This window comes from Candoia aspera, chromosome 3 (assembly GCF_035149785.1).
Source record: "Candoia aspera isolate rCanAsp1 chromosome 3, rCanAsp1.hap2, whole genome shotgun sequence".
NCBI classification, from domain to species: Eukaryota; Metazoa; Chordata; class Lepidosauria; order Squamata; family Boidae; genus Candoia; species Candoia aspera.
The window spans coordinates 19,244,495-19,267,994 of NC_086155.1; the positions used below are offsets into that span (position 1 = coordinate 19,244,495).

At 39.5% G+C, this 23,500-nt stretch overlaps 1 protein-coding gene across 1 annotated transcript; it reads left to right on the plus strand.

Annotated features, from left to right (window-relative positions):
* Window positions 1–265: 265 nt before the first annotated feature.
* On the plus strand, window positions 266–22,396 carry PEDS1 (plasmanylethanolamine desaturase 1). The gene is made up of 6 exons (XM_063297072.1): window positions 266–642; window positions 7,362–7,481; window positions 15,599–15,690; window positions 17,244–17,388; window positions 18,542–18,754; window positions 21,275–22,396. Exons 1-6 carry the CDS (start codon window positions 291–293, stop codon window positions 21,394–21,396), a joined length of 1,044 nt encoding a protein of 347 aa, XP_063153142.1. The 5' UTR covers window positions 266–290; the 3' UTR covers window positions 21,397–22,396.
* The last annotated feature ends 1,104 nt before the right edge of the window (window positions 22,397–23,500 follow it).

Sequence of the window (23,500 nt, forward strand, 5' to 3'; positions counted from 1 at the left end):
CCCCCAAGGCCGAGCGCGGGTCCTACGTAACTCTCCCAGCGTCGCGGGGAAACCGGGGAGGAGCTCCCCCCAACTCCTACGCTCGCGATGGTGGTGGGCGGAGCCGAAGGTCTACGGCTCGGCGTTCGCCCCGCTGCTCGGACCCCATTGGCTGAGGCGAGGGCGCGCGGATTGGCTGCCTCCTTGCCGGAGGGGCGTGACCCGCCTGACGCCTCGTTCGGCCGGAGGCGCGGCGAGGGGCGAGGGGCGAGCGCCGGCTGGCTGGCTGGCCGCGGGCGGGTTGCGTCGCGATGTTGCTCTCGCCGCCGCCGCCCTCGTCCCTGCCCGGCGTGCGGGCGGCAGGCGGCTCCCCCGGCCCTGGAGCGCGAGCGGCCGGGCCGGAGCTCCAGGGGGAGGCTGCTCTCCGAGAGTCGCCTGACGAAGAAGGGGAGCGAGGCCGCGCCGGAACTATGTCCGAGTGCGCCCCACTCCGGGGGGCTGAAGCCGGCCGCGAGCCGGCCAGGGCGTCGTCCGAGGCGGAGGCCGCTGCGTCAGCTGCCCAGAAGGAAGGAGAATCAGAAGCAGCCGCCGCCGAGGGCGCCTATCCCCGATGGGGAGCCCAGCACGCGGGAGCCCGCGAGCTGGCCGAGCTGTATTCCCCCGGTGAGCAGGGATACGGGACTTCGGGGGACTTTAAAAGGCCCCCTGGCCCGTCCCCTGGATTGTGATGCGGGGCTGCAACGAAGGTGGCCCGGTTCGCCCGTCTCGCTCATCCTTCTCTGCTTCTCCCGGGATTATTGCGCGCTTGAGGAGCGGCGCCTTGGAGCGCATCGCCCGGGAGGTCGTCGGAACGAGCCTTCTCGGTGGCCTGTCTGAACCTGCAAGTTGGGCTTAAGGTTTAGAGGGTGGGTCGAGCAGGTTCGCGTGTTCTCGTGCTTTAAAAAGTGGCGCTGACTAGCTGATGGAGGATGTTAGGAGCCGTTCCCAGTTTCCGGATCAGATTTTGTAAATTAGGAGAGTTGGCTCTTAACGCTGCCTTAGCTGCAAGCTAACTATGGGACTAGGCCAATCAAAGAATCCAATCTTAGAAGAGACAGTATATGGGGGTGTGGGACATAAAATAGGTCTGTGGCTCATCTAGAGTTGGTGTATTCTTGTTTAACCTGTTCAGATATTTTGGAATTGCATGGATGTATGGATAGGATTTCTTTTTTGCAGCCAGTAGTGGATGTGCATATATGAGTTTGTCATTATAAAATTAGAAAACTTGTGTTAAAATACTTGAAGGAGCTTGGGTTGTTTTCAGCTTCCTATTTAGAGGCATGTTTAATGGCAACCTGGGTTTCCCATTATGTACAAGTTAAGCAGGGTTGGGCCTTGTTACTACTTGGAATGGAGACTGCCAGGAAATTTAAATGGTGTAGACTAGGGGGATATGTCAAAAACATCCGGGAAGATGATAGTGGAAGTCTGCCTTCAGGCTATTGTCAAGAAAACTTCATGGTCTGACTAGGAGTCAAACTCTCTTCAAGGAAATTTTCACTTTATGATCTAAAGCAATGATATCAGTAGTGTTGTAGATGCTCACATTGGCAAAATGACTATTTTCTAGCGAAATAGCCATGCTAATACATATACTGTGGATTCATACCTCTTGCTAATGGGAAAGCAAGCACTACTTTATGACTTCATGGGATGTGTGAATTTTTTACACAAAGAGTTTTTGTTTCCTTAATTAAGGTATAAAAGGCTTAAAATAGCAATGATCACATGTAGCCCACATATTAAAATCTATCCTCTGGTTACCGCTTGGCCCCCTTCTTGCTAATCCAGAGACAGAAATGTGAAGGAATCATTGGCAGTAGAACATTTTGGGAGGTGAAATGTGTTTCATTTTAACAGTTCTAAAGTACCATTAACTTCATTGGCTATTCCCAAGTTCTAACATTATGAAAGAGAAATACTGATTTACTTTCCCCATACCATTTATCATTCTGTATGCCTCTGTCATGTCCCACTTATTAGCATTTTTTTTTACATCTTATTCCAAAATGTAATCTTTCCACATAGGAAACTTATTCTAGACCAGCCTGCTCAAGTTGGCTGGGGAATTCTGGGAGTTGAAGTCCACACACCTTAAAATTATTGAGGTTGAGAAGCACTGCTCTAGGCCCTTGATCAATTTACCTGCTGTCCTCTGTACTGTTTCTTAATCCTAACAGGATACCTTTGGAAGATCCATACAACTTTCAAAGTGTAGTCACATCATAAATAATGTAAAGGCGCTGTGATATGTTGGCAGTTTAGTTTTGAATTTCTAATTACCCCAATATGATACTCAATTTGCCATTTCTGCAGGAGGTGCCCACAAAGTCAGGATTTTCTTTGGGCCTACAATTGACATGTTAAGTAGGTTTTCTAACTACTGTTTATCCCCTATCTCTGCTATCAGAATTATGTTAATCCTTGCAACCTGTATTGCTTAACCTTGCTTAATGTATTGGCTGATTGTTGGGTGAAAAAAATACTTGGCACACTGACATGATGTCCTAAGTAGATTTACAGCAAACATGCTTCCCTATTTTCTTTATGTATTGTGTAGCTCTCCTGAATGCATTCATTTTTAAAATAATTTTTATTAAGGATTTTAACAATAATAAAAGATAATACAAACTGAAATCAGAAACAGAGAAAAAAAAAGGAAGTAAAAAGTGCAAAGATTAAAAAAAAGATAAACGGAAAAAAGAAAGCAATATTTAAACAAGTGATTTCCAATCTTCATCACAAGTACAAACAAACTTAATATTTCTCCCCCTAAAAGGTTACATATATGGATCACTTATTTCCATAACCCATCCCTTAGCCATTTGTAAATCCATGAATCATTAACGTTTCAATCCAGATGTAAGCAAAAAGTCCATGAAGGGCCCCTAGAATTTTATGAAGATGTGTCTTATTTTAACTCTGATCAAATAAATCAACTTTGTATTCCTTCCTTTTGCTTTTAACAATCTTAGTCCTTAATTCATTCAGATGTTGTTGTAGGATTTGATTTCCCTTCAATTTTTCTTTCTCCCATCTCAAAGGTCTCATCAAATTTTTAACCCTCATTTGTAAATTCAGTAAAAAGTCATTGTCCAGGTCATTATCTTGGCTTATCATTTGTATTTCTATTTTGACTGTCATCTCCATCTTATAATCCAGAATTCCTTTATTTTCCAGTATTTCTGCATCAGGTAATATTTGTTTATCCCTTTCATCCTATTGGTCTTCCAAAATATTCTCTTTCACATCTATCATTTCTTCTTTAAAATCTTTTGCAAATAATATATCCATATAAGCAAACATTGTTACTGACATTGTAGCTACTAGTTTCTGACTCCATTCTTCAAAAATCTCCTGAAATGTCTCAAATCGCATAGCAGTGACTGTCATAAGTGTCACAAAAGATAGGGTTTTCTTATTTCCTTCCATCTTTCTCCTGACTGAAGTCTTTAGTCCCCTCTAGTGTTTCATTTCTAAAATTGCAAAATCTCAAATTTCTATTGTTTATTTTCCAATAGACTAAACAATTTATATTCCCACAAAAATACTGTTTTGTTTATTTTATTATTTCCCAAATTTTTTAGCAAAAGTCCTAATATTCCAAAGTTGTCTGGTCCCTTAATTCATTTGTAGCTTTCTTAGATTAAGTTCTTATTAAGCTTTTTGATGTTTACTTCAATTTCTTTAAATTCTTTAGGCTGTTAGTTAATTTGCCTTTTGTACTGGAACAAAGGTTAACTTACCAGGTTGTTTTTCAAACTTGTTGCTTTGAAGATCTCTTTCGACTTTAAATTACACACTTTAAAGGTGTTTAGAAAGTCAGGCTTAACAAACCTAATGTCCTTAACAGGCTCCACCACAGTTGACAGCTTGATAGCTTCCCTCGTCTCCTGGTGCTCAGACCTGTGGGAAACCACTGTCCTGCGGTCTTCCCACGAGGAGCTGCCATCAGGAGCACAAGTGGGCGATCTCTTGTCCTCTCCTTTATCTGGAGAGGTTCCATTAGACCAGGCTTGTCTCCAGTCCATCGGTCCTTGCCACAGCATCATCTCCACTCCTTCAGAGACAACTACTTCTCCACTTCCTCACTCGGAAGTCCGGAATGCATTATTCTAATTGGACTCCATTGTCTCTATGTCACTCAAATTGATGGAATGAAAAAAAGTGATCTTGATCTTTAATGGGTCAGGATGAAAAAAAGTTTTAGATACATGTTCAAAAACATTTTTGTGTAGGGAGTTGACAGATCATTTGGCGGTAATGCTGTTGGAATAGCAACTATAATCATTTTTCATATTGTGTCAATGAGAAAAAAAAGACTGTCTTTCATCACAGGATAATTGTGAATGTATTTGACATACTGCCAGTGAGCTAAATCCTTCACGGCAAGGGGATTGCAGCGTTTTGTGGTTACAGACTCACTGTTGCTGCTCACAGCAAAAAGTCCTGGATGGTCATTAATTACTGTAATACCTTAGCTAGCAAGTACTAATGTAAGTCAGAATGTTCATTTTATCTGTGGTTGAAGACTTAGGGCTTGGTTATTGACTTTTCCAAGTTACCTCTTTGGTCTAGAGGCCAAAGCAGCAAAAAACTGACAGCGGATCATATCCAGCTACCCCAATAACTGATGCTTAAATACACCTACTTGAATATTTTATAGATGAATTAAAGGTTGGAGTTGTTTATTAGAAAATCTTGCATCCTTAAACCAGAAGCTTAATACTTTGCATTTCAATTTTTATTTACAAAAGACAGCTAGTGCAAGTCTTCTTGCTTGACCTGGCATTTTTTCAGGGAATCCTCCAGCTTTGGGATACCTGAGATGTACTTAATTGGCCTGTGTGGTATCTGAACCACCAAACAAAAGGCAGCAATGTAGTCCTGAGCTATGGCTTGCCAGAAGCTTGAAAAGTCTCACCCGTGGCAATTAGAAATAGGAAATTTATCGCGTTTTTGATAGGCTTTGCTTAGTTTGGTAGATCAAAATAATATCTGCAGTCATTTTTTAACAGTGGGGTCCTTTGAGTGCTGTAAGCACCCACCAGTTAGATTCAGACAACACAGTAAACCACAGTTTGGTTAGCCATGTTCACAACTGCTGGCATATAGAAAGTATGCTGAGCCATAAATGCACACCAGTGGCTGAGCTTCCACAATCTGCTAACACAAAATCGAATAATGTTATGTCTTAGCTATTACGTACCTTGATCTAGGCACTTCATTCTTCCCTCATTCTTCTATACAAACAATTTTGAAACTTTGGGTTCACATTAAGCCATAAATGTGGTTTGTTTGATACTGGCTTAGTACATTGCATGAATGTATCCATTGGGCATTTTAAATCATGATTTATGACTGTGTGTTATGCAAGCCCAGTTGATTTATTCAGTAAATCATAGTAAAAGAAATGTTTGCTTAATATGTACAGAACTAGTGGTTGACTTGAAATGGCAGGGTTGCTTTCACAAGGAGGTTGAGCATAGTTTCCTTTGGGAGGTAAAATGTAAGTGCCCTGATGTTTTGCACATCTTAATTGTTCCTTGTGGACTTGAACATTTAGCTCTTCTGTTTAGGGTGCAATTGCTGCTCTGCAGAATGTGGGTCTTAATTAATTAACTTTGGTGTCATAAAGACTGAATTAAAATAATAATATATTTCGACATATACTTTTTGAATAACATGATCTTGTCAATCTGGTATTCTATATTTTGTTCTACATAAGACAGCTATGTGGGTTCCACAAACTGCTTCCATTCTCCTCACTTCATTTGAACTTCCTTTGTTCATTTGAGATAGCAGGCGTCAGTGTACTGCAATATGTAGGCAGGGGAACTATGTGTACCTCTTCCTGGGATAAGGTTAACATTTGCCCTGGCTGTGGAGCTGATGTTGCCATTCTATAGTTTCCCTGCCACCATGCAAGGGGGGTTTAGAATTATGTGAGTGCTCGAGACAATATTTTGATCACGCAGAAGCCAAACTGATGCAAGGGGTGAGCTCATTTCTCCACTGCATTAGCCCAACTGAGAAAAACTGGTATTTTTGAATTATTCAAGTAAAAGATAATGTGCCAGTACAGTATTTCAAATATGGAAGCAATAAAATATTGATATAAATCCAAAATGGGCTTTTTCAGAAATAAAATACTAAGAGGGTAATTTTATCTACCTAACCGAGAGTGCTTAGTGGCAGACGCCTACATGAAAAGGGGCCTGCCAGCTCCTTCCAGCAAAAATTAGGGTGTAGTCCCACCCTACCTCTATTTGAAGAGAAGGGGTATTTATTATAACTCAGGGGTTGGTAGCCTCTGGTCCCAGGGCCTTGTACAAGTTCCATGCTCCCTTTTTGAACCGTGATTGCTGAAAATGGACAGCAAAGTTCCTGCCATTTTGAAATGAGAAATGTATGACAACTCTGGTAACAGTCCTAAAGTAAGCATATCATAGTTAAAAAGCAGAGAAATCCCACCCAAACTCCACCTTAAAACTTGTCCCCATCCTCAGAAAGCTAAATGCACTGAAAGATGGCCCATCCTATTTAAGCAATCAGCAGGAAATACTTTAGAGCCAGTTTGGTGTAGTGGTGGAAGGGATCAGGCTAGAAACCGGAGACCATGAGTTCTAGTCCTATCTTAGGCACAAAGCCAGCTGGGTGACCTTGGGCCAGTCACTCCCTCTTAGCCTAGGAAGGAGGCAATGGCAAACCATTTCTGAAAAACCTTGCCAGGAAAACTGCAGGGACTTGTCCAGGCAATCTCCAAGAATCTGACACAACTGAATGGATTTTTTAAAAAAGGAAATACTTTAGGTCAGCAAGAGAAATTTGTCTGTCTGTCTGTCTGTCTCTGTCTGTCTATCAATCAAATTTTATCACCACCCATCTCCCCCCAAAGGGGGAACTCTGGGCGGTTTACAACAAAAACAAAGTTTAAAATTTAGTGCCATTAAATACAATAAATATGAATATAAATAAACAGTAAAAAATAAAACGCTATAAAATCCAGATGGCTAAAGATTGGATCTCAACCTGTGAGTATAAAGGGCCATTCTAGGTGCTAGCCATCCCAAGAAAAACTATTCCCCTTCCTGCTTGAGACATGCTGGCCGAACCAGGTTTTTAATTTTTTACAGAAGTCCAGGAGCAAGGGGGCCTGTCTTACCTCTGGGGGAAGAATGTTCCAGAGGGCGGGAGCTATTGCAGAGAAGGCTATGCAGAGAAATGGTTGTATCTGCCCCTCCAAGACTTTCATATTAACTGTTGGTTAGCATGCTAGTATTTTAATATGAGGAGAGCAAAAAGTACCATGCTTAAAATTACCGTTTTTTGTTAAACAGGGAAAAGGCTACAGGAATGGATTAGTGTCGTCTTGTGTTTCTCCTTGATGTCTTTCAACTTCTACAAACTTCTCTTTTGCCTGAGACTGGAGCACGCCTTCTCAATTACTGTTGGTATATGTAAGTATACCTTAGTTCTAATGTAGGTTGCTATACGTTGAGAGTAATTTCTGTGCTTGCTTCTATGTGCTTTTTTTTTTTCAAGTTATATTCTGGAATGTGCTTACATTTTAATAATTTCCTATGTGTGGTTTCCTTTCTCTTGATATAGGCAGCAGTGTAAAAATGGATTAAAACGTAATCAGAATGTCAGAAAGAACTTGCAGAGAGTCTTTTGTGCCTTAATTAGAAAAGGCATGATATTTAAAAGCATAAAGTAGAAGCAATATGATCCAGTACTTCGGATTTTGTCCCCAGGGTATTTCTAGGAGAAATGATGCATTAAAGTTAAGTGTGTTGTCCTGCCTCAAGAAATGAAAAATGGGAGCTGAACAAGATTTGTTCATCTAATGTATTTATTCCATACCCTTTAATAATATCCCCAGAGTTATTCACAAAACTTCTTAAAAATAGTAAAACCATTGGCAGCGACCCATAAATGTTTGTATGTAGGTTGGGCTCTCAAGTCTATTTGCTACTCAAAGTGTTGTTGTTTTCTTTTGAGAGGAATGAAGGGTGCCTCAGCTCTTCTCTTTAGCTTGAAACTGAAGAGAAGATACAGGTTGTTCTGTAGGCCTGGGCAAGGAAATCTAGATTTGCTCCAACTAAGAGTTTTGTGCTGCAGAAGCAACACGATTTTTCTCATCAAAGAACAAAGATGATATGGTTTGCTTCAAAACTGCCCTGAAGCCTTTTCCTAGTTGTCATTTGTCAAAGCCAGGAATAGCTTTGAGAGGGATATGCAAGTTTAGGCAAGTAGTCTAGTCTTCGGTGATCTGATTTTTATTTAACTTTATTTTAATTATTTAACTTTAATTATTTGTGTATCTTAAGAGTTGAATAAGTTGAACAAGGAAATATGGAAAAAGGATCTTGTTTTATATTGAAATGTAAAACTTAGAACTTCTGTATCTGAGCGCTTGCCCTACAGACCCGATTTATCATCTCCTTACTTCTGTTCTGTCTGATCAAGGCTATTTACTGTGGTATTATCCTTCTCAGATGGAACAGTTGACTTTCAGAGAAATGCCACGCCAATTCTATGGTGAATAATGAGCTTATATGCGTGCAATCCATTCATCTCAAATCAGCTCACCTAGGAGCAGCATTTGGTGTCTGCTCTTGTCTGGCTTTAAGTGGTTCTTTAGATTATCCTACTCTCTCTCTAGCTCAAACATAAATAGTAAAAGAGATTTTGTTGAGATGAATTTGCTATGTTAGTTTTGGAACTCACATGTTAAAAGACTTATAAATAATTCCTTAATTGCTCAGAATTATAAATGATTAATTAATGATCAGAGAGCCATTGTAGGTGTAACTTATCACAAAACATGCATGCTTTTAAACATGTCAATAGCTGCTAGGGAAGTGTGGGAAATAGGAAAGAAAAATTATCCTTTTTTATAAAAAAAAATGTATTTATTGAAAATTTTCATATAATAATAAGCCAAAAGGAAAAATCAGAAAAGAAAAACAAAAGTTAAGAAACATACAGATGACTTCTGACCTTCTTTTCAACAGATAATTACATTCTTATTGACCCTCCTCCCTCTTAAGTATTTTACAAGTCCTTTCATTCCTTCATTTAGTCATCAATTCATTTTTTTCTTCTTTCAGCAAAAAGTCCATATAAGGCTTCTAGTGTTTCAAAAAGGGTTTTGTTGTTTGTTCTCTGACCAAACAGGTCAGTTTTACCATTTCTGCAAATTCTGACACTTTCACAATTCATTCCTCCACTGTGGGAATTTAATTATTTTTCCATCGTTGTGCATACAGTAATCTTGCTGCAGTTACCATATCCAGTATCAGTTTACCATGAATCTTTTCAAATTCATTGTCCATAAGCTCCATTAAGAAGAGTTCTGGTGTCATAGCAATTTTAATCCTTAAAATCCTCTCTCAGTCCTAGGAAGAAGGCAATGGCAAGTCATTTCAAAAATCTTGCCAAGAAAACTGCAGGGACTTGTCCAGGCAGTCTCCAAGAATCAGACATCATTGAATGGATTAAAAAAAAAAACTGTAGTTGTAAGAAAATGGCAAAACTTACAGCTTCAAAGAAGCCACCACTTGCATTACAAGGGATACGTATATTGAAATGAAACTATAGGTAAAAATGCTGAGCAAGTGCCAAGCTCCTGAGATGGGCTGTTCTTCATGTTGTTTGCTTTCAATTTTTCACTTCCTGGGGGATCCATAAACTATTATGTTTATTAGTAAGTTGGTACAGCTCATTCACCCACACTATTAAACTGTGTTGAAACTTGGTTTGTTACACTGCACCGTTGCTTGAATCCCCTAATTTTGGAATTTATTGTGCAAAAAAAGTAAGGATAACTTCCAGATGTTTCCTTTTGATGGCCACTGTTCATCCTGTTCTTAGAAGCTAAGATTATCTATGTACCTAAGCATCTCATACAGTACTAGACATTGTAATGGCAGAATTTTGTTTTCTTCCTTGTACAAGTATTAATGAATTGTAAAGTACTCCACATGGAACCATAGTTTAAGGAAGGGATATATTGATACGGTTGTGTGTGCAAGTATTTATAATAAAATGTTATACCCACATTCATTTTCAATACTTCATTGATTTTAAGAAAAGATACAATTAAAGTGTGCATGCACTCAATTACAAAGTCTCCAGCTCTTGAATGGAGCATGTATTTTAGCATCTGTACTGAATTTGCACTTGGTAAAAAACAGCAATGGAATCAATTCTAATAGAGTGATAAGTTGTCAGACAATTTCCTAGCAACACTTAAAGGCTATGGGATGAAATCCTTCACGCTTATAAATTGTTACAAATTACCACTGTCATGGGGACAGTAAGGTTATTCTGGACCATTGGCTTCCAATGTAAAGTTACCAAGAGGTTAATAGCTGTTCAGTTTTTCGTTTCATTGGTATAGCTTTTTATAGCTTTGTTATCACTGTCTGTAACAGCTCTTCCCAACCTAGTTGCCTCCAGATACATGAGAAATCATTTTCCAGAATTCCCAAACAGTACTGTATTCAGCATAGTTTTTCCAGCTTCTCCAAGTGATTTAAGAATTATCTCAATATATTTGGAGGGCACCAGATTGGGAAAGCATTGAATAAACTGTGCTTTAGGATAACATATCAGCATGGGGAATCTGTGGGCCTCCAGATGGTGTTGATTGGTATATCATTACTGTAATGTTGGCAATATTGCCTAGGTTTGATCGAGATTGAAGTCCAAAATATCTACAGGGTCAAAGTTCTTCCCCCTTCGTTTATAATATTCTTCAAGGCTCTCTTTTCTGTTCTGCAGCTTAAATCAGCTATCTTGGAACTGAATTTTGGACTGATGTTCTGTGAGAACTTTAACAGTTTGAGAGTTTGTGTGAAGAGTGAAATGTTCCCTTTTTGGAACTCATTCAAAGTGCTGAGCAAAGGCTGAACATCTGCTTTGAGTTATTCTTGTGTAATTCCAAGGCAGCATAGGTGAGTTTTGATCTTAGCACATCTGGAGGTGACCAGGTTGGGATGCTAGCATGCAGTATACTAGTACTTGATAGGAATCCTGGAAATGTTAATTCCATGAGCCTCTAGAAATTTTGTGGAATACTGCTCATGATGCAGTCCTGGGAAATTCAAGCAGTGCTTCCTTATTTGTATGCATCAATAAGTGTATTACCATGGTTGATGGCTAAGTGTGAATGATGTGACAATGAATATTCTGTCTGCTTAAAAAGTGTATTTCATTACAGAGAAGGAAGTATAAATCCTGTGCTGCTCTTCATGGGAATATTTGGTTCCAAATAGGTCTTGTGACCCCCATTCAGGGCTCATCTTAGGATGCTTCTCAGCCATGACTGTTTCTTTTTTACTCATTATGCAAGAATAGTGGACAGCAGGGAGAGGCAGATTGAGGCCTCAATTGCATAAGTCCTTGGACATGGAAAGCATCAATCGGAGAAACTGCTTCCCATTCATTTTGTTTTTCGAGCATAAATAACAGTCCATCAGGATTTTTTGGCAGAGGACTTATGCAGTGGAAGAATGATGGAGGTAAAGATGAAAGCTGGTGGTAACTATGTTTTCTTCTAGAGTTCTTGCTAGATAGAATTTTCTACCTGTTGTGTAAAAGAAGTAGGGTTGGTACTTTGTCAAATTTCAAGCATTGCCTTTGGAGAACAGTGCAGAGGCCTTGGCACCCAGATGCTTTCTGACATGCCATGCCATATCAGCACTCAGAGGACTCCATTTCCCTCTCTTCCTCCACAGCAAAGATGAAGGATTTAGTGGTATCTTCAGCATTTAGCATGTGCTGCTTTGTGCGTTGCTTGCCTAGGAGCTTCTTTTTTTCAGAGACCCATGATGTTGCAACACATTCCAAGTAGGAGAGACTAAAGTGGAGGCTTAATCTGGGGGAGGATTTAGAAAGCAGGAGATGCCTTGTTCAGAATGAGGTATGTTCCTGTAACTTTGTCCCCTGCTAAGCTTTTACGAGTGTGGTGGCCTCATTCCTGACATAGCTGCCGACTGATTACATCGCTGTTACCATTTCCATTTCTGCAAACTGAACATGTGGATTGAGTCATCTGTCTCTTTCTAGTTTTGGGGGCAATCTTTCCCAACCAAGTGCTGCCAAGATAGGTTGGACTACAGCTCCTGTGATCCACAACTTTATTTTCCTTTCTCCCTCCAGAGATTGACCGTAGCCTTGGTATACCTCTGGAATGTTTTCTAACTTAGCACTTAAATATTTCCACCAGTATTTGCGGGCAACAGGAATCCAGGGCCCCCTACTTCAGGTGGAGTTCTCAGGGCTAAGGGTTTCCAAACTCTGACCTAGCCAAATTGTGCCATAATTGTATTCTGGCATCCTGGGTACAGTTGGCTCCTGTTGAAGTTTGCTCACGTCTGATTGCAGGATTTCATAGCTGCCTGTACTGCTCTATGAAAAGCTTCTTAGAGTGGACTCCAGGGTTTTTTAATCTCTTTCCATTTTTATACCACCTGTCTGCATACAAGGCACGGACAAATAATGGCATGTGAAACCCTAAATATAAACCTAAAATAAAAGCAGCATTCACCATCCCAGGTGTGAAAAAAATCTGCTCTAATCATTATAGCAACCGGTGTCATAAGTCTTCTTTTTCAATCATGTTTAGCTCTTTCCCTTGAGCCCCAATCCCTGTTTTAGAGCACATGTTTTAGACTTCATTTCCCACCTTCACTCAATGCACACGTAACAATGCCATGCTTTGTCCTTCAGAATCATTTTAGATTGGGAGAAAAATATTCAGACATCTTACTTGTCTGATAGGATTCTGCAAGACAATTATTTTGTATGGATTTGAATCTGTACATCCTTGTATTTCGATGAGGATCAGAGGGCTGATAAAAGTTCACATTCACAAATACTGCTTTAGGTGCAGTGGCCCTCTTAACTGGCAGGGAAGTCAATTCTGGGAGTCCTTATGTCCTGCCGGGCCTTATGAAGAAAACAATCCAACTTGTGTAATCCCTCTCTGCAGATAGCTAAGGAAAATGCTGAGCATTCCTAAAAATAACCTGTTACCTTCTTGACTGTTGCTTTCATCTGCAGTTTTGCTAATTGGGAACAGTCATCTCTCCTAGAGATCATCCCTCCCATGTCCCAGTTAAGTAGCCTAACTGGGAGAGAAAGCTTTGCTCAATCTTCTCACTTCTGAAACTGAAATAGGAATCTAGTGCCTTCCTTTGTAATCACCGAATTAGGGCCAAATTAGATGGAAAATTAGTTGGGTGAAGGCAGGAAGCTATGTCTTCTCTCAGCAGTGGACCTTGAAAATCTGCCCAGTGCTATGGATCAGTCAGCCTACAGTGAAGTTCCCACTAGCACCAATGGTAGCTTCCTCCTTGGGACAAGTTGACCAGAGCGTTTAATTTATTTTAGTTTAAAACTAATGTTTTTGCTGCCCAATCTCAGTGGTTCTACTTAGTTTTCAAACTTCTAACAATAAAATAGTTTAACTGCCTCCCAAATTCTGCAATAGGAAGAGTACTGATAGCTATTTATAGCTTTTGAAGCAAGCATGTTATGTCTACATAATGATCACCTGTAATTGGGACTTTAGACACCCCCTCCCCCCCAGTGATAAAAGGGCAGCCTGGTGTCTTATAGGAGCTGGAACAAGAGAGAGATTCCTTTCCAGACTTTACTTCAGCTTTCTTTTGTGATCTTTTTTTTTTTCTGCTAAGGATGTTTAATAACTCCCATTATGAGTCAAATCATCTGCTTAAACCCTTTGGCCATTCTGGCTGTTACTCTCTAATGGAAATATGATAAATTGTCCTTAAAAGCAAAGGGTTACATTACTATTAGAGTACTTGGGCTAGACTCAGAGTAAATAAGCTCATTTCTACCAGCTGCTTGGGCACCTCATGAGCTGCAGCCCTCAGATCATTGGGACTGCTAATGCTGGCTGGGGAATTCTGGGAGTTGAAGTCCACACAACTTCAGGTTGCCATGGTTGCAAAACACTGCTATAGAGTTCAAAAATGAACACAGTGCTGCTTTGTTCTTGAAGGTGTTTGCTAGCTCACATTGAGAAGAGGCACTGTATAGTGTGTGTATACATACTAAGGGCAGGATGAGTGCTTTCAACAGTTTTTAAGATAAACCTCCTTGGGAGAAACCTAGCAGTTATTAGATGTCTTGTTTGGATCCTGGGTGGCCAGATTCAATTAAAATCGCATTTCAGTACCTCCCAACAGCACAGTGAGTTACTGTTTCCTGAACAGCAAGCTCAGTTTCTCAACAAACTACACCTTGTAGTCAGACCTAAACTGTTCATTCATTGTCTGATTTAATGAAGCTTTTTTTTGTTGTTGCATTGTTTGGCACCCGTCTGTCATTCCTAGCAAGCTGAAACAAAGTTACTCATTGCTTGTGAAGGAAGTATGAGCCAATTCAAAATATTTCCTAGGACTTGAATAGGTCCTAAACAAATTCTGCAGGCCTTAGTTCACACTAGATTATTAGTGTTAGTAGTAATGAGTAGCCTGTTAAATGATTTACTAGAATTAAAAAAGGCAGGTAAAGCTTGTTTACCAGCAGCATGATGAGAGGTATTATATTTTACTAGCAAAAGCTATGCTGTGATCTAAAGTTCTCAGATGAGTTTGTGATATTAGGAGGTCCAAATCAAGCCACACTCTGTGCAATATGATACAGGCTATAGATATTGTGCTGTGTGTTAGCACCTAGCAGTCCATGGCTGACCTCAGAAAGCTAAGCAAGGTTGGACCTGGTTGGTGCTTGGGTCTGAGATCATCAGGAAATCCTAGGGCTATTAGCTACACTAAGAAGTAAAAAAAAATCGCAGAAATAGGCAGTGGGAGATTGCTTCAGTATTGTTGCCACAGAAATGACGATGTGTCTATGAAGACACCAGGATCCCAGCTCAGAGGAGACTTTAATTTGTAGTGTACAGTAAGGCTATGGAAAGTAAGCATGTATGTATGATGCATTTTAGAAATGCTTATTTAATACTTATGAATGCTTATTGGCTATGAAGATGGGAAATAACATCTTCCAAAAGCATAGTTGTATTGTGTGTGCAACTTGCTGTATTATAGGCTACAGTGTTTTCTTAACTGACTGGATTTGGACTTTGAAGAGTCAAATCGTTTGTTGTGCTGAAAATGTAAAGTCTCCTTTGATTCAAGCTGGAGACTTTATAGACATGTCATGTAATTTTCTTGACAGCAATATAGAAGGGGCTTGCGGTGGTTATCTTGCAGGATGTTGTTTTAGCTTTCCAGTCTAGCCTGTTACCCTGGTAATCCTTGGTGGTCTCCCCTATAACTACTAATGAGGCCCATCCCTGCTTCGCTTTTGAGGCTATACAGTACTGTATCAGGATGTCCAAGTGCTGCTACCTGCCTAGATGGTTTATTATGACGTTGCATTGGAAAAGCATCACCATTACTGGCTGTTATGTATCTGTTAAAACAGTGCCTGTGTTTTACTGATATTCTTTAAAAACCACTGCCATTCACTGCTCTGAATGTCTAATAGTTCACTTTTCTCTCTGTCCCTCCCCTCCCTCCCTTTGTCTCCTAAGTTGCAGGAGTCATTACTGCTGACTTCCTATCTGGTCTAGTGCACTGGGGAGCAGATACCTGGGGATCTGTAGATCTGGCAGTAGTTGGAAAGGTCTGACTTTTTTTTTTTCTTTTTCTTTTTGGCTTGTGGGAGTGGAATTCTGCATGATTTGAGTGAGCTGTTAAGATTTTTGCTTTCCTTATACCTGGAGCTTATTAGTTCAATATTTGATGAAAAATTTCTAGTGGGGTTCACATACTATGCTAAACCATAATGTGCCTTAGACTAGTTAAACTCTGCTAAACTATAATTTATGGTATAAACTATAGTTTATGGCATAGCATGTTATAGTGAAACCAGTTAATTGCATTTTATTGAGTTAACCAGAGTTAAGCAAACCATGGCCTTAGTTTAATGATGATTTATAACTAACATCTTATTCAGATGTCACAGAAAACCTGGGTACTGTAAGTCAGGGATGGAAATGCAAGCACAAAGGGAAGAAAAGAAAGTATGCTAGCCTCTAACACGTACATCAATCCCTCATTAATTTTTCATTGTGATATCTGAACCAATCCTTCGTTAATAAAACAGGTTGCTTTTAGATATTTTAAAATGAGACAAATCTAAATTGTCACTTTTTGGCTGAATAAATAATAATTGAGTTGACACAACAAAACCACACTGCTTGGGTTTGCAGAACATGCTAAGCCACAAACTAACAAACCATACTTTGCCTTAGCAAGTTGTGTGAACCCAAACTATGCAATTGAAACATCTTATTTAAATGCAGTCAACAGGAAGGTGTTTCCCCTACCTGCAGTTTATGAATTCAGAATAATTCCAAAATAAAAATAAAGACTTCAAATAAAGTACACCCAATATCTTGGGTGTATTTCCAGTCTGCTCACCGGTTTCTGGCTAATATCAATGACTTATTTGCTGTTCGTTTTTTTCCTCTTTCCCTGTGTCTTTTTCCAATCTTAATAACCTTGGGACAGTATAGTTAGAGTAAAGCCCACATATTGAGTTAAACATTCTAGATCAGTGTTTCTCAACCTTGGCAACTTTAAGATGTGCAGACTTGAGAAACACTGTTCCACATGGATAAATAGGAAAAATCAAAGAGCTCTCTCTATGATATGCTTTATGGCTGGTTTTTGATATTCCATTTATTCTCTTGCATGGTAATCACACTGCATCAGTCGAGATGTTACAGACTCAGGCTAATACTGTAGTACTTGTAATAAGGTGATAGGTAATATGTAACCATTTCACACATTCAAATCTCAGTGCTGCATAATTTACTATGTAGCTTTAGATAATTCTTTAATACATGGTAGCCTGTCTGTCTATGGTAAAAATCTTGACAGGAAGGGATAGTGGTTCTCCTCCAAACCACAAATCAGGTGCATCCAGCTGGGCCCAAGATAGCAGTTATGATCAGCCCCTCTTGTACATGCACTGATGTCACATACGCATACGAAGAGGCGGGACTTTGCTCACCCCTGCCACCTTGACTTTTTGGACACTCCCCTGCAGATGCCCACCTAAATTATCTATTTAGGTATGTGCATAAGCAGATCAGTGAAATCTGTGGGTGCTAAGACCTCACCTGGGCTAAAAACTACAGTTTCATCTTTCTGCTTTTTTACTACTTTCAGGCATTTATCAGACCTTTCAGAGAACATCACATTGATCCAACAGCAATTACCAGGCATGACTTCATAGAAACCAATGGCGATAACTGCATGTTGACGGTAGTTCCTCTGGCAAACATGGCCTACAAATTGGTTTCTTTATCACCAGGTAAGTGGGTGCTAACAAATCCATGAAGAAGGTGGACTCCCAGCCTCCTACAGAGTAGTGAGCAGGCCTTTGAAGACAACAGAGTTAAGTTAATTCTATGAACATTTCCAAAGAAGTTTAATGAAACCTTTCACCTTGTATATGGAGCAAAAAAATGTAAGGGCAAGCAGACAGCAGATGTAGTTGACCAAAGGAGCAGAGTAGTACAAGAACTATGTCAGTTTCAAATGGGTAAACCTTTTTAAAAAATGTTCCCTGCAATGTACTGTATGATTATGTGCCATCAAGTTGGTGTCCATTCTTAACAACCATTTAGGATTAGGGTTAGGTAATCCTAACCTCTAACCAGTTTCATGTAATATCATGTTCTAAAGGAAGATTCCCCAGTAAGTATATCTTTATATAACATCATCTCTAAAGCAGTGTTTTTCAAACTTGGCAACCTTAAGATTTGTGGACTTCAACTCCCAGATGGCTGGGGAATTCTGGGAGTTGAAGTCCACACATCTTAAAGTTGCCAAGTTTGAAAAACACTGCTCTAAAAGAAGATTCCCAGTAAGTGCATCTTTGATTAAAGGAACAATTAAGTAAAATAGTCCAGGGCGCTCAGAAAAGTAAGTCAAATCACATACTAAAGGGAGAGCTAAAAGCTTCTTGAGTTTCTGCTAAGCTTTACTGTTACCATTGTTCTTTCCTGAACTAAAATATTGTGATAATTTTGACTTTCTGTGTGAAACCAATCCTACTGAAAGTTGGCTTGATTATGGATTTAATGAAGTTTTCAGCATCAGTTATTTGCTAATGCAAAATGTAATGATATGCTCAAATGTCCTTAAAAGGGATATAATAATTGATAGATCATAAAGCTGTCTGTGGGTGATATTCACAGTGGTTATTTATCTCCAGTATTAGCCCTAGTATCTCTCTGAGTACCAGATGCCTGAGCACTTGGGATGCTGGGCTAGGAGGTTAAGCTTTTGTCCTTACCCACCACAACTCTATATTTATCATAACAAATTGGAGTACAGTGGTACTTCTGATGCAAAAGCTCTTTATTACAGTGAACTGTATTAAGCAGTTGTATTGTCACAAATTATACGGTTTAGCTGTTGTTCAGTGAGAGTAAAATAAATGCTATTTTCTCTTATTTTAGAAGTGTTACACCAGACATGCCCTTGGGAGTGCTATGTTTTTGCCCTGTCTATATTTGCAACCTTGACCAACCAGATTCACAAGTGGTCTCATACCTACTTTGGTCTTCCTCGCTGGGTAATTTTTCTGCAGGACTGGCATATTATCCTGCCACGGAAACACCACCGGATCCACCATGTGTCTCCACATGAGACATATTTCTGTATTACTACAGGTAAAATAAGGTGAAACCCATTATGTGGCATTTAAATTCCTGTTTAGCTAAGTAGCCACCTTGTCTTAATACACAGACACTGGTGGATCTAGATAAGATACTTGGAAAGAACAGCTAAGCATCCTTCTTTTTTCCCTCTTGGGTTTATAATGAGCATAGAGGGATTGACCAACTGGATCCAGGAATGACCAACTGGATTCAGGAAGTTGTGAATGCCTCTTGGTAAAAGGGAGTGGGTTTGAAGACTATTCAGGAGGAACTTTTCATATGGAAAATTGTAGCAATGGCCATTAACTACTTAATTCTTTGTGGGCAAGATAATTGGGCAAGAAGTTGGCATGCAATTCCAGTTTCTCTGAGTATTTGGATCCACCCTAACCTTATCCACTGGCTCTAGATGCAGTGGCACAAGCTGCCATGGTGATGGATGGTTTTGTTGGGAAAATGGCAAAGGACATGCAACTGATGTTAATTCACAAAGAAGCTTTTACAACTTCTTATAGTCTTGACCACATCTAAACAGGCTGTCTGAATTAGTGGTTGATGGAATAGACGTCTTTTTTCTGTCATTAAATTTGCACCTGGAGAGCTGATTCCAAAAAGCATTGCCAGGATACCAATATTTGGCAGCATTTATGAAGGTGGATGTCATAGTTTGCCATATTGCAGTATATAAGAGAATCTTCTGGACAACTTTTGGGAATTTGGAGTGGGGTGTTTTCAGCAACACTTTCTCCTTTTAATCTGATTCAGGTAAGGTATCTACATGAATCAATGCTGAATTTATTTATCAGTAGGGAACTAAATGCAGTAGAGATCTGACCAACCAGAGTATACAGTGACTACCTACAAAGTGGACTGGGTTAGGGTCAGTGAACCAAAAGTCATTCCAAACAAGGTTTAGGTACTGTTGATGAGTAACATACCTGTTCTGGAAGATGGGTTTTGTTGTATTTCCCCTTTGTCCAGGGACAAATTCAGAATTCTGAAGCAAGTGGCTGCTAATGGCATTGCAAATCACAAAGCACCCATTTACTAAAATATATTAATTTATTTGTGAGATTTAGAGGCCACCCAACTACAAAATGATTCTGGGCAGCTTCCACTAAAGATAAGAACAATAAAAAGAAAATCTCAAGCATCTAGACAAACACACTTCTAACACAAAACATCAAAAACAGCTCCCCAAACACTCTATGCCAAGGCCTGGAAGAACAGCAAGTTTCAAGTCTTCCAGAACATCATCAAGATGGAGTTCTGCAGATCCCTGGGGGGATATTATTCCAGATGGTACGACAGAGAAAGTGTCATTGTTGGATTGAACAGACCAAAAGTGTATTGGCTCTGTGCAGTCAACCCAGACAGGGAAAAACTATGGGAGATAGGTGGTTCCTCAGATAACCTGGCCCTATGTCATGTAGGGATTTATAGGTGATAATCAGCACCTTGAATTGCACCCAGAAGTCCACTGAAACCTCTGTGTACTAACTCTAGGATGCTATCTGTCTAACCAGCAAGGTCCCAAATAAATATAAAAGAAATATGATAGAATCTGGTTCTTTTCTTGCACTATTCAGCTTTCTGTTTATTTTTTTAGTTAAAAGGATCTTCTAAAAAATACCAGGTGGGAGAGGGAACTTCATGGGCAGCAAGATAAGTGTCTAAGGGCATATGATGCTTATGGGCATAGTATTGTCCACTCCTGCCTTAATCAATTACCACTGCTCTTTGGTGATGGTTGTAGATCCAACCGTCCATTAATCTGACTGGGTTTATTAAATGGATACATACATAGTGCCCCCTTTGCACATAGCACCAAGCTGTAGTGCAGAATTAGCATGGTTTGTTCACTTACTGATTGTGACTTTGCGTATTGTGCCAATAGTGATGCTTAGTTTATGATTTCCTGTTCTGTTCCATGTCCTTCCCTGGGCTTTGGCTATACAGAGATGGAAGACAGGAGAGAATAATAATGGAAAACAAACCATGAATTGACCAAAAAAAAGGCTATACCTACTAAATTGAACTGCAGTTCTTAAATTGGGTTCACATTTCATTCTAAGTCATGGTTTATTAAATGAGTCAGACTAGTATGCACAGTCTGCTAAGCCATAAACCATAGCTTACGGGTGGATTTACACAATATGTTAACCCCAAACAAACATAGTATGGTTTGATGTGTTTTACTGAATTCACACTGATTCTGGCTGGCTCAACAAACCCTAGGTAAACCCACATCACATGGGTTATTGTGATGTGTCAACTTCACCATTAAAAGTCTGCCATTTATGTAGAAGGCTTTAGAATGCTCTTGTATTTATTTCAGTGGTCATAGAAGTAACTTCAAATAATTTCTGCTTAATCTGAATAGAACTGGAGATTGCACCTTCTATTAAAATAACATCTTTATTTCTTGAATTTATGTTATTCAATAGACCCTAAAAACAATTTAATTCAGTATCAGAAATGCTGCTTGCCAATTTACATTCACATATTCCTCCCCTTCTATTATCTTTCTAGGCTGGCTGAACTATCCACTGGAAAAAATCAGATTTTGGAGATTCCTGGAGAATATCATTGAAGGACTGACAGGAGAAAAACCTAGAGCAGATGACATGAAATGGGCCCAGAAAATTAAATAACTTGCCAGGCTTCTGCTGTTGTGAAAACCTGTTGCCAATTTTTTTAAAAAAAGAAAAAAGCCATCAGCCAAATTAAAAGACTTGCAGAGAAATAATGGACTAAAGCACAAAGCTTTTTAAAAAGTGCTAACAGACTGCAGTTAAAAGACTCACTCCTCAAAACAATACTTGAAAATGCAAATGGATAATTCTTGTTTGTTACTGAGCACCTTCTGTTAGCCACATTTGCTGGTATTGAACATTGTCATCCTTGACACTCCAAAGCCATTAGTTGGAGAAGGCAGCACACCTTCCTAGTAACATTTGTCATTGGCACGGTAATGTGTTGTATCAACATGAATTCCCACTCTGGAAATGGTTTAAGACAATATGGAATGACAGCAAGCTAGCTCCCGGTTTTTAAAGAACAAGTTCAAAGTTGCTGTATGAGAATCAGAGGGAAAGGTATTGTTATCGCTTTAATGCACTTAGTGTTTGGTGCATCCTTCCAGTTGCTTCATCTTGCTATCATGTCAAGACTTTGTCTATGTAATGTGCAACAGAATATTTGGGAGTGTCATCCTAGTTGATTAAGGTTACTTAGAGCTGACTGTCTCCTAAAATAAAGAAGTGATCCATTCCTTGATATTTGAGCAGGCCATTTTATCAGCCTATAACTAATTTGGTAGCAGTTTAGGGGTGGTGGGGACAGAATGTTCTGCCCAAATGTCAGACTTAGATTACTTTCATTGGATCATGTAGTGTTCAGTGATTGGATCTATTCAGTATGATTCCTGTTCCAACATACATAGTTTAAAATAGCTATAGAAAATTGGTCATTGTCAAATTTGAATGTTAGAAGGAATATGTTAATGGTGTGTGTGTTTAAGGTGCTTGCTCATTCATGTAAATATCATAAAGCCTTAACTTCTTTGGTGTAATATGGAATAATATTTTAATGTGGTCTGAATGTATATAATTTATAACAAAGCAGTTCAATTATACTAATTGCATTTGTTAAGTCTTGTTGCCATTTTTGAGGGGATGGGTAAAATTGCATCTCCAGTGGTTTTTAATCAGCGTATGCAAGCAAAATCAGTAGTGGATTTTCTGTTTTGAATACAAGAGTGCCCTACAAAATACTTTTTATTTTTGTGATAGACTTCTGTGCCTTTATAGGGAGATTAGATGGCTAATCTCGATGTCTACAGTTGCATATCAAGCTGTACTTTTTTAATTTCAAGGAAAAGCTTACATATTTGCTCTCACCTGTCTTCTCCCCCTTCCTTGTATGTTTTGATACTTTTCTATTTAAGTACAAAATCTTAACTTCATACCATGGCTCTGATACGTTTTGCCTGGATAGTATTGTGCCTTTCGCACTCTAAACCCATAGTTTAAAGCAGAGAACGCTAAAATTAACCAAATGGAAACTGGGAAAACAAATATAACTAAAAAACAGATGAAGGCAAACAAAAGAGATGCATGTGCCACTTCTGGGGAACAATCCAAAGAAAAGGGCCACTATAGAAAAAGCAAGTATCATAGACAGTCTCTCAGCTTTCACTGTGATAGCAGGATTTCTGATTATGATCTCAAAGCTTGGGAAAGTATTTCTTTCTCTTACTTTCAGTCTGTCCATTCCTATGGCTTGGGCTGGTGCTTTGTTTTTGTTTTTGCCTTTGAGTCAGTATTGACTCCTGGTCACTGCCTGGCCTAGTCCCTGCAGTTTTCTTGGCAAGGTTTTTCAGAAGGGGTTTGCTCCACATATGAGGCACACAGCAGCAACATGATCACAACATGCAGCAGAACAGATGCCATCTAGCAACATTTATCATGAACTTCCACACATTCTTTGCTGCCTTGATGTATCAGAAGGGGATACACAATGGTAGTGCGACCTGCATGGCTACAACCACCAATATAACTTCGTAGTAAAACTGGAACAAGGAAGTATGCCCATAATCAGATGGAAATTTAGCAATGGAGTGCAATGGAAAGTAACAAGTAGCAATGCGCCAACAGAATGTAAGAGCTTTGGTATCACGCCAACGCCCCATCTAGTATGGCACTGTCACATGTTGGCCAACACTGTTGTAGAGTATAATAGAATTTTGAAAGCCTG

Excerpts from the sequence above, each read along its gene's own strand:
- PEDS1 (XM_063297072.1), top strand. The coding sequence starts at position 291 with ATGTTGCTCTCGCCGCCGCCGCCCTCGTCCCTGCCCGGCGTGCGGGCG. Across the intron at positions 643-7,361 it reads GGCCGAGCTGTATTCCCCCG|GGAAAAGGCTACAGGAATGG; the intron begins GTGAGCAGGGAT and ends TTTGTTAAACAG. Across the intron at positions 7,482-15,598 it reads CTCAATTACTGTTGGTATAT|TTGCAGGAGTCATTACTGCT; the intron begins GTAAGTATACCT and ends TTGTCTCCTAAG.